We start from the raw sequence: 15,708 nt of genomic DNA, 5'->3' as shown, positions 1-15,708 counted from the left end.
GTAGAATCGTTCGGCAGTCAGCTTCAAATGTCGGTTCTCTAAATTTTCTTAATAGTCTTTCTCGAAAAGAACGCCGCCTTCCTTCCAGGGATTCCCATTTCAATTGCCGAAGCATATCTGTAACACCTACGTCCTGTTCGAACCTACTGGTAACAAATCTAGCAGCCCTCCTCTGAAACGGCTCGATGTCTTCCTTCAATCATATGTCGTACGGGTCCCAAACACTCGAGCAGTACTCAATAATAGGTCGCACCAGCGTCCTATATGCGATCTCCTTTACAGGTGAACCACTCTTTCCAAAATTCTTCCAATAAACCGAAGTCGACTACTTGTCTTCCCTACCACAGTTCTCACAACCTCGTTCACCTGTTATGACTTTGCAACGTTACGCATAGATCTTCAAAACGACTTGACTGTATCAAGCATGACACTGCTATTGCTGTATCCGACCATGAGGGGTTTGTTTTTCCTACTCATCCGCATTAAGTTACATTTTTCCACATTTAGGGCTAACTGCCATTTATGATACCAACTGCAAATTTTGTCTAAATCGTATCTTCCTACAGTCACTCATCTTCGACACCTTACCGTACACCGCGGCATTATAAGCAAACAACTGTAGACTTCTGTTCACCCTGTCAGCCAAATCATTTATGTATACAGAGAGCAACAGCGGTTCTGTCACACTTCCCTGGGGGTACCCCTGACTATACCGCTGTCTCTGATGAACACTCACCGTCACGGACAACATACTGTATCCTATTACTTAAGAAGCTTTCGAGCCACTGATATATCTATGAACTTATTCCATATGCTCGTACGTTCGTTAACAGCCTGCAATGGGTACCGTGTCAACTGCTTTCCTGAAATGCAGATTTTTGGAATCTCCCTGTTGCTCTTCATCCATAGTTCTCACGAGGGAACATCCCCATCGCATCCCCCTCAGATTTAGTTATAAGTTGGCACAGTGGATAGGCCTTGAAAAACTGAACACAGATCGATCGAGAAAACAGGAAGAAGTAGTGTGGAACTATGAAAAAATAAGCAAAATATACAAACTGAGTAGTCCATGTGCAAGATATGCAATATCAAGTAGAATATGAGCGCAGGGGCGCCGTGGTCCCGTGGTTAGCGTGAGCAGCTCTGGAACGAGAGGTCCTCGGTTCCATTATTCCCTCGAGTGATAAGTTTAATTTTTTATTTTCAGTTTATGTGACAAACTCTTATGTTTTCATCACTTTTTTGGGAGTGATTATCACATCCACGAGAAAACCTAAATCGGGCAAGGTAGAAGAATCTTTTTACCCATTCGCCAAGTGTACAAGTTAGGTGGGTCGACAACATATTCCTGTCGTGACGTACATGCCGTCACCAGTGTCGTATAGAATATATCAGACGTGTTTTCCTGTGGAGGAATCGGTTGACCTATGACCTTGCGATCAAATGTTTTCGGTTCCCATTGGAGAGGCACGTCCTTTTGTCTACTAATCGCACGGTTTTGCGGTGCGGTCGCAAAACACAGACACTAAATTGATTACAGTGAACAGAGACGTCAATGAACGAACGGACAGATCAAAACTTTGCGAAAATAAGGGAAGTAAAATTTTTACTCGAGGTAGAACTTGAACCAAGGACCTCTCGTTCAACAACTGTGCACGCTAACCACGGGACCACGGAGCCGCTTGTTATTCATTATCCATGATGTTGCCTATGTTCTGCATGGACTACTCAGTTTGTATATTTTGCTTATTTTTTATAGTTCCACACAACTTCTTCCTGTTTTCTCGGTCGATCTGTGTTCAGTTTTTCAAGGCCTATCCACTGTACCAACTTATAACTAAATCTGAGGGGGGTGCGATGGGGAGGTTCCCTTGTCAGTATATCATGTGAGAAAAGGGCAAGCTGAGTTTCGCACGAGCATGCTTTCTAGAACCATGCTGCTTCGTAAAGATAAGCTTCTTAGTCTCAAGAAGGTGTATTGCGTTCCAACTGGAGAATATGTTCAAGGATACCTCACCAAACAGAGGTTAGCGATACTGAATTTTGCGGATCCGTTCTTTTTCCTTTCTTATGCACTGGAGTCACCGGCGCCTTTTTTCAGTCGCTTGTAACTTTGTGCTGGACGAGAGATTCACGAAAAATGCAAGCTACGAAAGGAGCCAATGCCTGGAGTACTCTTTGTAAGCTGGGGTGGCCGTGCGGTTCTAGGCGCTACAGTCTGGAACCGCGTGACCACTACGGTCGCAGGTTCGAATCCTGCCTTGGGCATGGATGTGTGTGACGTCCTTAGGTTAGTTAGGTTTAAGTAGTTGTAAGTTCTAGGGGACTGATGACTTTAAAAGTTAAGTCCCATAGTGCTGAGAGTCATTTGAACCATTTGAACTCTTTGCAAATTCGAACTGGGATTTCATCCCGACCTGGTGATTTTATTATTTGTTTTGAAATCTTTCAGTTGTTTCTCTACTCCAGGTATGCTTATTTCTGTGTATTTCTACTGTCTGCAGAACCATCGCACCGTAGCTCCATAGTGATGAATCCCAGGGACTCGGTGCCTCCTTGATAACAGTGACTCTTACTGTGACTGCTGTGACTGACCCCGACTGGTCATTTATAAAGCGGTATTTCAGGGTCCTGGGAGAGTTTCTCTAGCTGTGTTGCTTTTACCAACTGTTACTGAAAGTCTGTTTAATCGTCGAAATCTATCCAGAAGTTACTCGAAGCATGTCGAACAGTGGGCTACCCCTTCCTTGCTTTGGCTGCTATTACGTATGGGTCTGCTATTCTAGGTCATTGGACTTGGCCGTCCCTCACTTCTTCCTCTTATGCATGTAGTAACAGCTATGTTTACCATACTTTTCGGTCTTACTTGTTGTTTCTTCCCAGCACTGTATCTGTCTGTATTTCGTGTTAAACATTATTACTTAATCACATTTCCTTTCTTTTCATTGTGTCCAAGACACTTCGTACATTAATAAAATTTAGCAGCCATGTCACCTCTTACAATAAATACTTGCTCTCTTATGTCAATAAACTCTGACAACTGTGCCAATGCGCCACCAAGAGACTGGCGTGACAGGACTCACAAGCCACTTATGATTGATGAACTCTGGCACTGAAATGAAGCAGCCCAGGATGACTTATTTGTATCAGTTGTACAGACTCTGTTTGAGTCTATGGGAAACTAGGTGAGATCCGTTATTGCTACAAGGAAAGAAGGAATATGTAAGAGTTTAAAATCCTCACCGCGGGACTGCTACGGTCGCAGGTTCGAATCCTGCCTCGGGCATGGATGTGTGTGATATCCTTAGGTTAGTTAGGTTTAAGTAGTTCTAAGTTCTAGGGGACTGATTACCTAAGATGTTAAGTCCCATAGTGCTCAGAGCCTTTTGAACCATTTTAAAATCCTGTCCACACCACGTTCATTAGGGACTGAGCACAAGCTCGGATTATGAAAGAATGTGGAAGGAAATCGGCCTTGGCATTTTCAAAGGAACCATCCCGGGATTTGTATGGAGAAAACTTGGGAAAAAACGGACAACCTTAATCTGGATGATTGTTTTTTTTTGTGTGTGAAATCTTATGAGACTTAACTGCTAAGGTCATCAGTCCCTAAGCTTACACCCTACTTAACCTAAATTATCCTGCCCGAGGAAGGACTCGAACCTCCGCCGTGATCAGCCGCACAGTCCATGACTGCAGCCCCTGAGACCGCGCGGCTCATCCCACGCGGCCTGGATGATTGGACTGAGATTTAAACCGTCATCCTCTGTTGTTACTGTCAAAGGTGGCAACTCTTCATATTTAAATTTCGCATCTTGTGCACCAAAAATCACCTCGACTCCTAGTACACTGTACACCGACAAGAAACAATATTTCATACTTTTCTATCCTTCCTCGTGTTACAGCAATTATAACAGATGGCCTAAGAATTAAGTGGTATAATTTCGGATCGTATCTTTGGTAATATTTTTGTCCAGCATTGTTTATCATGTCCTCATCCGTTTGGATGTCCATGTGCATGTCCAAAAGGTAAAGATTAAGCAGTACATGGATTTGGTACTATCGCCTGACAGGTTCCATCTTGTGTCTACCAACACAAGACCTCCTAGGTGGGCACAGTGACGCATGCAATGTTCAGTGAGTGTACTGTCCAAATGGCTGTCAAGCAAGCTGCTTAATGCTACAGGTGGATTCGGTGATCATCTTCTTGTTGCTGTTGGTGCTACAGGTCAAACTGATAATCAGCGCGGTTTGTGGGTAAAGTCAGTGATGTGTTCTGTCTAGTCAAAGAACATGTGTGGAGCTGGAGGTGAGAGTGTTGTGTACAGTAATGTCAGTGGTGGTGCTTTGCAGCGACTTCCTGGTAGTGCTAGCTGTAATGACCACGATGTTTACTGTCCATTCAGCAAACGTGGTGCTTGGGTCCAAGGGTATAGGAGTACTGATTGGCCGGCCGCGGTGGCCGTGCGGTTCTGGCGCTGCAGTCCGGAACCGCGAGGCTGCTACGGTCGCGGGTTCGAATCCTGCCTCGGGCATGGGTGTGTGTGCTGTCCTTAGGTTAGTTAGGTTTAAGTAGTTCTAAGTTCTAGGGGACTTATGACCTAAGATGTTGAGTCCCATAGTGCTCAGAGCCAGTACTGATTGTTTGCTGGTTGTGTCTGTCAACTTCTTGGAGGACGTTGAGCAGTGCGTGCTCGTGTTCTTGCCATCTCTTATTTAACATCCTGTTTTTGCCGTACTGCCATCTCGTTATGTTAGTTTCAACTACTTGTGTCACTGAGTTGGTTCTTTGCCTGCCCGTGAGCGGCAGCAGCAGCACTTATCGATATAAGCTCTGCTGTATTATCTTTATGGGACTGCTAGACTTCCCATTCGTCGTGTGTCGAAGCCAGTTGGAACGTGCCACCAGTTAGTTCGGACCTGTCAGTGTTTGAGTTGGCACGTGGCACAAGTTCAGTCAGGGCGCAGCAGCAGTGAGGTCTGGACCGCCATGACTCGCCCGACGGTTGCCGACACACATGATTGGAGAGGCGACGACTTTGGTTGATCGTCGGTCGGTCGTCTTGCCGGATGACGTGTATTTGGCTGGCGATCGCTTATAGGTTGGCTGTGTGAGCCGACTCATGATTCGTCCCTGCTATTGTACAGTCACTGCAGTTAGCATTGTCTGGTTCTTCGTGCAAGTGTTCGTGAAACTGTGTGTAGTTTGTGTGATTTTGATGGACAAGTTATTTTAAATGTTGTTGACATACTGGCTCTGAGGAGTCGGTCGGTTGGTGTGGAGCAGTGAGGAAATCTCGGTGGGGCACAGTGTGGCCGGGCCCACTGGCGGTCTCTACGTTGTGTCAGAGTGTGTGGCGCTGTTCCCATTGCTACCAGGTCCGTGGCTCACCGACCCTGGACATGAAAGCTGAGTTTTGATTTACTCTACCAGCAAGTCAAGACTGTTCACATTGTGTCGTTTGGAGTTCGCTGTCGGCTGTTGGGGTATTCCTGAGAGCAACAACGTGGTTTTCAAATTGGAAAATTCTAGCCACCCTCTGGTGGAGTTTCACTGTATTTGGTTATTTGAATTGAAGTGCACCAGCGGAATCTTCTGCCTTGTGGCCGTTAATGTTCCGGTTGCTGCACGGGATTAGCGGAGCGGTCTAAGGTGCTGCAGTCATGGACTGTGTGGCTGGTCCCAGCGGAGGTTTGAGTCCTCCCTCGGGCATGGGTATGTGTGTTTGTCCTTAGGATAATTTAGTTTAAGTAGTCTGTAAGCTTAGGGACTGATGACCTTAGCAGTTAAGTCCCATAAGATTTCACACACATTTTGTTCTGGTTACGTGCCCTGGCCATTGACGTAAATTTCAGGCAGTATAGTTTCCTCATTGTGTTGTTGCTGTCCAGCATGGTGTATAGTTTGACAGCTCTGTGTATGATTGGTTGTGGGCGCCAATATCTTCTACGTTGTTGTACCCTGGTCAAGTGAAGTGGAAGTTACTTTGTCGGTGGGTCCCCTAACTGTCGGTCAGTTCGGTTGTTGTTAGATCGTGAATGGTTGGCCCGACTGGCTGTCTCACCTAAGCGAGCATTAGTGTTTGAATTACAGGCCGACCCTCGAACATCTGGGTGCCCTTGTGTGTACTGCCTTATTTTTTTTAAATTTATTCTTGTTGTTTGTACTTGTATGGCTTCTAGCCGATTTTTGTTTTAAATTAGAGTTGTTTTACTCTTAAGGCCTTCAGCCTAGTTTAAAGTACTGTTTCATGTAAGCCCTTTGGAATTTTAGAAAATTTTTGAATTTTAAGTCTTTGGCCTTCAGCCGATTTGAATTTAGGTTGTTTACTTCAGCCTAACTAAAGAACAGTTTTAAGATAAGGCTTGCCTTTTAAATTTCTGATTATGCTTGCGTTTTAAGTTATTGGCCTTTAGCCATTTTTAAATTAAAGTGGCTTTCAGCCAGTAATTAAGTCCCAAAGATTAAAGTTGTGTGATTAAAAAAATATTTTGGGCTCTTGTAATGTTGTATGTTTGAGTGTAACTGACATCCCCTTATTTTGGTCCCTTTCCACAATTTATTCTATCTGTCCTGTCCTGCGGATTTAGCCGGGCGTATCAGACATGATGCTGCTGGTAATGTCCATGTTGTCAACTGTTCAGTTACCAAACATGGTATTTGGAAGCACAGGTAGGACTGCAGAGCAAGCTCCCCTCAGCGCTTATACCAAGTACCAGCATCTTAGTGAGATGTAATAGTTTTGGTTACTTGCAAGTTTCTGCTGTCATGTCACCAAATGTGGATTGTTAGGCCAGAGAGAGGTGTGGTGTTTGTGTTCCTATCAGTGCTGAGGCCTCATGCCAACTTCTTGGAGGATGGTATTCTGCTGAAAATGCTCTACGAAGTTTTCTGGGTGGAGAGTACAAAGGATGGTTTGCAGAGATGCTGCCAAGGAACAGTTCTCATGTTGGTAAAGTCACAAGCTAACTTGTTGGTGGAAGTGAGGCTCCTGATAATGTACAAATCTGGCGCCTGGAGCCGATGGCAGGAGTCCCGACCATATTCCAGTCAGTATTGCTGTCGCCTGTGAACTTCCTGGAGAAGGCGATGCACATAGGGTCCACGATGCCTGCTGTCCAGTCAGTGAACAAGGTGTGTGATGATGCCGTAGGTGGGTGCAGTGATCGTCTTCCTGTCGCTGCTGGTTCCGCGCGCCGACTTCCTGGTGGAGGTGGTGCTGCAGGGCACCTTCGTGGTGTGCCTGTACAAATTCTTCTGCTTGCTGGTGGCGTACGGCGGCGGTGAGGAGGAGCTGACCCTCAAGCTGCGTCCAGCCGCCTTCCAGCCAATCACAGGGCCCTGCTGCTGCTGCCCGTGCTGCCGTCTCTGCTGCTCGCCGCTAGAGGTCTCCAAGTGCGTATCGCCTCAACCCCAACACAAGACTCGTACCTTGCCTCAGGTCGTAACATGTGTTTCTACGGTCGCGTTGAATCAACGTAGCATTAAGGGGAGGTTTACTATCTTTGGCTCGAAAAAAAGCATGTTCCTTAAGAATTTTTTTCTCGGGATGTGTTAGAGATATCAATATGAAATTCGATCAAAATTTTTATTGATATTTCCTCTACAAACTGGATTTTTTTCGATCGGAAATGTCGAAGAGCAAAGGCAGAAGTCCGTCGGAACGAAACAAAATTTCGATGTAGACCTCCACGCGCTGTATGTCACGGGTCAGCCGGCTCGTCTGAAATCAAAATTGAGTTGACGTTAGCCAAGTATATAAGATTCCTTAGGAGTTGTACCTCGCTTAAGTTATTTGGACCATAGGAAAAAAAAAATCGCAGTCATTTGAAAAAAATAAGGTTTTTTTTCATCCATTTTTCGATTTCGTCGACCAAGTAAAAATATTTATAGTTGATGGATCGGAATAAAAGTGGTACAACTCCTAGGCAATTTAGTTAGCTTCGTCGGAAACAAATAATCACGCCAATCGGTTCAGTAGATTTGAAGTTACCATACCGCGCGATAAAAAAAGTCATTTCCAGAAAAACGCGTTTGAAGTTTTGACTACATATAAATGCAATATTATGCAACATACGTTTAATCTGTTATTCTGCGTCCATAAACTAGTCCTTCCTCTTGCTCACAGCAGGCGTTCTGCTCGATCTTGGCCATCCTGCACTGCTCCAGAGCCGCTCGTACGGCCGGTGACAAGCGGTTTTCGGCCGGTTGAATTCGGTGGTCGACCGAATGCTTGGCGAACTGCGTCGAATAGAGTCCCAGGGTGACGTCCGTCGTTGTCATGGTATTCAGAATTTGCAATCTCCACAATCTTCGCAACAGAATGCAAATGCTTGGGGGATAACTTCCGAACACACTCGTTCAAATTTTCATTTGAATTTTGTGTTTCCTCCCAAGCACCGGTACAATAAGTCGCCCTCCGAAGGAAAAAAACTGGTGCGTGAAAAAGGCCGATTTTAGGCAGGTGCATTTTTTTCTTCAACCGCGAAAAACAGACATTTCCGTTCCGCATTCGGAAAAACCGTTTCCGGGGTGGATTCCAAACACTTTTATGGATCCAAAAATGCAATTTAAAAAAATAGATTTTTTTGAACCAAGAGATAGTAAACCTCCCCTTAAGCTAGTGCTGGGAATGATATAGTCTCTGAAATTTGGTCCAGATACGATAGAGATATATCGGTGCTTCATTCCTGATCAAACATGCCTTCTGTCTTATATCCTAAGCTTTCAAGTAGCCTGTCAGTGCGAGGCCATGTGAGACTTTTAATGGCGATTTCTCTGTAAAGTGTGGTCCTCAAGCAGAGTGCTCCAAAAAATGGTTCAAATGGCTCTGAGCACTATGGGACTCAACTGCTGAGGTCATTAGTCCCCTAGAACTTAGAACTAGTTAAACCTAACTAACCTAAGGACATCACAAACATCCATGCCCGAGGCAGGATTCGAACCTGCGACCGTAGCGGTCTTGCGGTTCCAGACTGCAGCGCCTTTAACCGCACGGCCACTTCGGCCGGCAGAGTGCTCCACTATGAGCATTACTAGAGGAATAAACAGTATGCTTACAAATTGTTCTGCCCTTTTTCGCCCTCCACAACACCCCACTGTCATTTATAAAGAGTGCTCTTGAAGATAAGTCAAAATACTACAGAATAAACCAGCTTAAACCAATCTCATCAAAGACACAAGTGTCTGCTTTCCATATGAGAAATTGGGAAAACACCCATAAGTTAAAGATAGAATGGACGGGGATTAAATTTGAACACTGTGACTCTCCAAAATCCCGAGGAATAACACTTGACGGATCTCCAGAGTTCAAAAAAGACTGCATGAATTTCAAATCAAAAGTCTCTACCAGGAACAACCTACTGAGAAAACTGACCAGATCACAATGCAGCAACGGCATTATGCTACTCTCTGCAGAGTATGCCTTTCCCGTTTCGTATAAGTCAGCACATTCCAGACAGATGGATATTGCCCTAAACAACACGTACCGAATTATAACAGGTTACTTGGAGGAACTGCACCACCTGCTGTTCGAAGAGAAATTAGAAATCACAGAAAGAACGAAATGGGGCAAGAAAAAACGCATCACACGCATGGGCAACAACCCTACCCCCAACCACTGTCAAGGAAAAGTTTCCTCAGAACATCGGAAGAACTACATCCATCAATGAAGATGCCAAGCTGCAACTGTGGAGGGCTGAGACATCCCACTCTCCTGGCAGGAAAAGATTTTCTGAATCTTTAACTCCAGGTCATGATGATAATTGGACAATCTGGATGTCGTTGGATAGGCCGAGGTCAGTAGTAGGCAGATCACGGGTTAACCTGGCAGAATGGGGGTGGTTGTTGTTGTTGTGGTCTTCAGTCCTGAGACTGGTTTGATGCAGCTCTCCATGCTACTCCATCCTGTGCAAGCCACTTCATCTTCCAGTACCTACTGCAGCCTACATCATTCTGAATCTGCTTAGTTTATTCATCTCTTGGTCTCCCTCTACGATTTTTACACTCCACGCTGCTCTCCAGTACTAAATTGGTGATCCCTTGATGCCTCAGAACATGTCCTGCCAACCGATTCCTTCTTCTTGTCAAGTTGTGCCACAAAATCCTCTTCTCCCCAATTCTATTCAGTACCTCCTCATTAGTTATGTGATCTACCCATCTAATCTTCAGCATTTTTCTGTAGCACCACATTTCGAAAGCTTCTATTCTCTTCTTGTCTAAACTATTTATCGTCCATGTTTCACTTCCATACATGGCTACACTCCATACGAATACTTTCAAAAACGACTTCCTGACTTTTAAATCTATACTCGATGTTAACAAATTACTCTTCTACAGAAACGCTTTCCTTGCCATTGTCAGTCTACATTTTATATCCTCTCTACTTCGACCATAATCAGTTATTTTGCTCCCCAAATATCAAAACTCCTTTACTACTTTAAGTGTCTCATTTCCTAATCTAATTCCCTCCGCATCACCCGACTTAATTCGACTACATTCCATTATCCTCGTTTTGATTTTGTTGATGTTCATCTTATATCCTCCTTTCAAGACACTGTCCATTCCGTTCAACTGCTCTTCCAAGTCTTTTGCTGTCTCTGACAGAATGACAATGTCATCGGCAAACCTAAAAGTTTTTATTTCTTCTCCATGGATTTTAATACCTACTCCGAATGTTTCTTTCGTTTCCTTTACTGCTTGCTCAATATATAGATTGAATAGCATCGGGGACAGGCTACAACCCTGTCTCACTCCCTTCCCAACCACTGCTTCCCCTTCATTTCCCTCGACTCTTATAACTGCCATCTGCTCTCTGTACAAATTGTAAATAGCCTTTCGCTCCCTGTATTTTACCCGTGCCACCTTCAGAATTTGAAAGAGAGTATTCCAGTCAACATTGTCAAAAGCTTTCTCTAAGTCTACAAATGCTAGAAACGTAGGTTTGCCTTTCCTTAATCTTTCTTCTAAGATAAATCGTAGAGTCAGTATTGCCTCACGTGTTCCAACACTTCTACGGAATCCAAACTGATCTTCCCCGAGGTCGGCTTTTACCAGTTTTTCCATTCTTCTGTAAAGAATTCGCGTTAGTATTTTGCAGCTGTGACTTATTAAACTGATAGTTCGGTAATTTTCACATCTGTCAACACCTGCTACATTGAAGAAAACAAAATCCAATGTGACTGCGGGGAAGAACAGACTCTTCAACATATGATTCAGTGTCAACTGTGTCCAGCCACCTGAACGTAAGTTGACCTCCACCAGGTGTTGAAAATTGCCTTGAAAGTGGAAAATTTTAGTCAAAGATTACATGAACTGTGTAGATCTGTCAAAAATTGCGTAAACTGTGTTTATATCTATGTTTCTGACACGATATTAATAATTACTCATAAGGTTTAGCTGCAGTACTGAGACACTATGCTTTCAGAATGAGTGGAGGTGAAAACATGAGAAGTACTGCTGACATTAAAGAACGCGGTATTATGACACAAGTGAGTTCGAACAAAACAGAAGGATAAGTCTGAACCACACAGGTCTGCCATGCTTATACGAGTATGCCGCTGAAGCTGTGTTGCTTGCTTGGAAAGAATCGCCCACAGTTACGAGCTAGTACTGCAGAGCATCGGGCATTCCCCGTCTTATCTGTCCGTCTGTAGCAGAAAGATGTTCTGTCCCGACACTGGAGCGCTGAAGGTCTTGTGGACCTGACGACGTCGACAGTCCAGTGCAGAATGATGTTGGCAAACTGCTGAGGACGCATGAAAACGAGTATGTCGTAATGAGTGGACAAATAAGGTATATTCAGACTAGTAAGCTTCAGCCTGTGCTGTGATAACAGCCGTCTGACAGCCTGAATTTTTGTTTGGTGTAGTGGATAAACACCGGGGTTGATGTATCATCTTTGGGTCCAACATCAAGGAGAATATGGAGGGCTAGGTACTGGTAGCTTCTGACTCGTTATATCTCAACGAAATACACTGGAGAATCAAAGGGCTGGTACATCTGCTTAATATTGTGTGGGGTCCCCGTGAGCACGCAGATGTGTCGCAACACGACTCGATTAATGTCCGATGTAGTGCTGGAGGGAAATGAACCGTGAATCCTGCAGGGCTGTCCATAAATCCGTAAGAGTACGAGTAGGTGGAGATCTCCTCTGAACAGCACGTTGCAAGGCATCCCAGATATGCTCAATAATGTTCATGTCTGGGGAGTTTGTTGGCCAGCGGAAACGTTTAATCTCAGATGAGTGTTCTGGAGCGTCTGTAGCAATTCTGGACGTGTGGGGTGTCGCATTGTCCTGATGGTATTGCCCAAGTCTGTCGGAATGCACAATGGACATGAATGGATGCAGGTAATCAGATAGGCTGCTTACGTGCCTGTCATCTGTCGGAGTCGTATCTAGGTGTATCAGGGGTCTCACATCACTGTAACTGCACATGCGCCACTCCATCACAGAGCCTCCACCAGCTTGAACAGTCCTCTGCTGACTTGCATGGTCCCTGGATTCATGAGGTTGTCTCCTTACCCGTAGAAACGAGTCTCGTTCGACCATGCAACATGTTTCCAGCCAAAAAACAGTCCAACGTCGATGTCGACGGTCGCAGGCGAGGCGTAAAGCTTTGTGTCATGCAGTCATCAAGCGCACACGAGTGGGCCTACGGCTCCGAAAGCCCACATCAATTAATTTTCGTTGAATGGTTCGCACGCTGACACCTTTTGATAGCCAAGCATTGAAATCTGCAGCAATTTGTGCAGGGTTGCACTTCTGTCACGTTGAAAGATTCTCTTCAGTCGTTGTTGATCTCGTAATTCCAGGATCTTTTTCCGGCCGCAGCGATGTCAGAGATTTGATGCTTTACCGGATTCCTGATATACACAGTACACACGTGAAATGATCATACGGAAAAACCCTCATCTCATCGCTACCTTGTAGATGCTGTGTCCCATTACTCATGAGTCGACCACATTCAAACTCACTTAAATCTTGATAACCTGCCACTGTAGCAGCAGTAACCGATCTAACAACTACGGCATTTTTTCCTTTATTGAATACCCCCGAAGAGGGAGGGCTGGCAGTAGCTTAGTATACCGCTCTTCAGCCTACAGACTTTGTTTTTAAAAAGGAGAAAATAATGTATAATTAAAAAAAACAGGCGAGAAAATCGGAGACAAAGGGTAACATGGCGAAAAAATCGTGGAACTTAAAACAGAGAACAAAGGGATGATGATGCTAATAAAATACATATGAAGCAGACAGGTAAAATAATAGACAGACAATTAAGAAAACATAGCGACAATCTGGTTTCTGATCGCAAAAGACAAAATTCACACCCAGCAACAGCACAGTTTCTGTCCGCAACACGGGAAAAGACGAAACAACACTGAACAGTCACTGGAACACTGCACCAAAATATGACATACCACAGCCGAGAACAGGTGGGGGGAAACTGGTCAGATGATGGGAAAATAAAAAAGGGGGGAAGATGAGGAAAAGCGAAGGGGGGAGGGGAAAAGGAGCCAATGGAGGATGAGGACCCATAAGAGGGGTGGGGGGTGCTGGGCAGACGCAACAGGGAGTGGGGAAGGCAGAGGACGGGAAGACAAAAGGACTCGGGGGGGAGAAGGGAGAAGGGAGGTAGGGAGAGGTTAGGCAGGGAGAAACACAGAATGGAAGAGGGGAAGAGGGAGCCCAGGGAAAGGACGGAGGAAAGGAGGGGGGGTGAGGATCAGAGTTGATAGGAGGGATAAATGGAGGGAGAGATGGCATCGTCCAGGAGGGGAAGTTGATGGAAGCCACCTTGGGAAAGGAGATGAAGGGTGTAGAGATGGAGGGTAGGGGGGACACAACAGTGAAAGCGTGGCAGGGGGCGAGGGTTGGAGAGGAGCAACCAGGGGGTGAGGGGGATCAAGTCGGTGGGAGGTGTAAAGTATGCAGATATATTCGAGGAATAGGAGCAGATGGGGGAAAGGAATCAGGTCGTAGAGGATGCGCTTGGGGGACGGGAGGCGTATACGGAAGGCGAGGCGAAGTGCATGGTGCTCGAGGATCTGGAGGGACTTATAGAATTTGGGGGGCGGGGGGCAGATATCCTGGTGGGACTGGCATAACAGAGGATGGGACAGATTTGTAGGTGTGGAGGATGGTAAATTACGGCAGACACTTGTTGTCTTATATAGGAGTTTCCGACCGCAGCGCCGTATTATGCCTGTTTACATATCTCTGTATTTGAATATGGATGGCTATGCTAGTTTCTTTGGCTCTTCAGTGTATATTAATTCCAGATGCAGCATGTGATTACATCAATTAAGTAATAAAGGTACAACAAGATTAAAGACTTTGGCGTAGATACCAATCAATACAAGACTCTTAAAGTTGTAGTTCAGAGGTCACGTTCTGCCATAGGTTCCATTCTAAAAATTATCGCCGGCAATAGATCTAGAACTTTTTCTGTAATTAAAGGCAACTTAACTCCATTGATATAAACATTATAAAGATATTAAATTGATTCATGACCGAGTTATTAAATAATACTTGTCCGTGAAAGCGGCCATTTAGATGCCGCTGCCCGAGGATAGAGCGGATGAAGGCAGGTGTCCCCTTCGGCCGTCCGCTGCGCCCGTATATAAGGCCTGCGAGGCAATAACAGACACGCTTCGCACCCAGCTATCAATGAAGTCACAGCCAGGCTGCTACCAAATGCGTATTTTCGATACAAATAGGAAGTGAACTCGCGAGGACTATACACCGTCCTGGCTCGCTCAGATTTCACGCAAGTAACTGTTTGCGTGCCGCCAGTAATGTTGACCAAACTGCGGGGCAAGTGGCGAGATTATTTTCCACTTTTAAGGCGAGCAATTTACCGTAGAGGTCACCTCTGAACTGCTCATAGCGCTTCTATGATACGGACATTATTATTATTATGAGGAATGTTACTGTGTTTGTGCGTGTGAACTTTTACTGCATATACTAATCAGACAGAAGTCAAAACTTTTATCTATAATCATAGTTCCTGATACCAATGACTAAACAGAGTGTAGGAACATTAATTTCATTGAGCATAAGAGGAATGTGGACTTGTCCTCCATAGCTTCCTGGCTGACCGCAAAATTAGTTTTCAGGCTCTTATTTAAAATTAACCCGCCGTCCCACACATCTTATACACTCCTGGAAATTGAAATAAGAACACCGTGAATTCATTGTCCCAGGAAGGGGAAACTTTATTGAGACATTCCTGGGGTCAGATACATCACATGATCACACGGACAGAACCACAGGCACATAGACACAGGCAACAGAGCATGCACAATGTCGGCACTAGTACAGTGTATATCCACCTTTCACAGCAATGCAGGCTGCTATTCTCCCATGGAGACGATCGTAGAGACGCTGGATGTAGTCCTGTGGAACGGCTTGCCATGCCATTTCCACCTGGCGCCTCAGTTGGACCAGCGTTCGTGCTGGACGTGCAGACCGCGTGAGACGACGCTTCATCCAGTCCCAAACATGCTCAATGGGGGACAGATCCGGAGATCTTGCTGGCCAGGGTAGTTGACTTACACCTTCTAGAGCACGTTGGGTGGCACGGGATACATGCGGACGTGCATTGTCCTGTTGGAACAGCAAGTTCCCTTGCCGGTCAAGGAATGGTAGAACGATGGATTCGATGACGGTTTGGATGTACCGTGCACTATTCAGTGTCCCCTCGACG

At 45.2% G+C, this 15,708-nt stretch overlaps 1 protein-coding gene across 1 annotated transcript in view; it reads left to right on the top strand.

Moving 5' to 3' along the window:
- Positions 1–6,606: 6,606 nt before the first annotated feature.
- Positions 6,607–15,708, top strand: part of LOC126106169 (organic solute transporter subunit alpha-like) — a 38,811-nt gene continuing 29,709 nt past the window's right edge. The window contains exons 1-3 of the mRNA XM_049912408.1: positions 6,607–6,673; positions 6,829–6,983; positions 7,155–7,396. Of these exons, the coding sequence (XP_049768365.1) occupies positions 6,607–6,673; positions 6,829–6,983; positions 7,155–7,396 (464 nt within the window). The remainder of the gene's footprint in view (positions 6,674–6,828; positions 6,984–7,154; positions 7,397–15,708) is intronic.

Source organism: Schistocerca cancellata, chromosome 10 (genome assembly GCF_023864275.1).
Source record: "Schistocerca cancellata isolate TAMUIC-IGC-003103 chromosome 10, iqSchCanc2.1, whole genome shotgun sequence".
Classification (NCBI taxonomy): Eukaryota; Metazoa; Arthropoda; class Insecta; order Orthoptera; family Acrididae; genus Schistocerca; species Schistocerca cancellata.
This window is presented reverse-complemented; position numbering and strand designations above follow the sequence as displayed.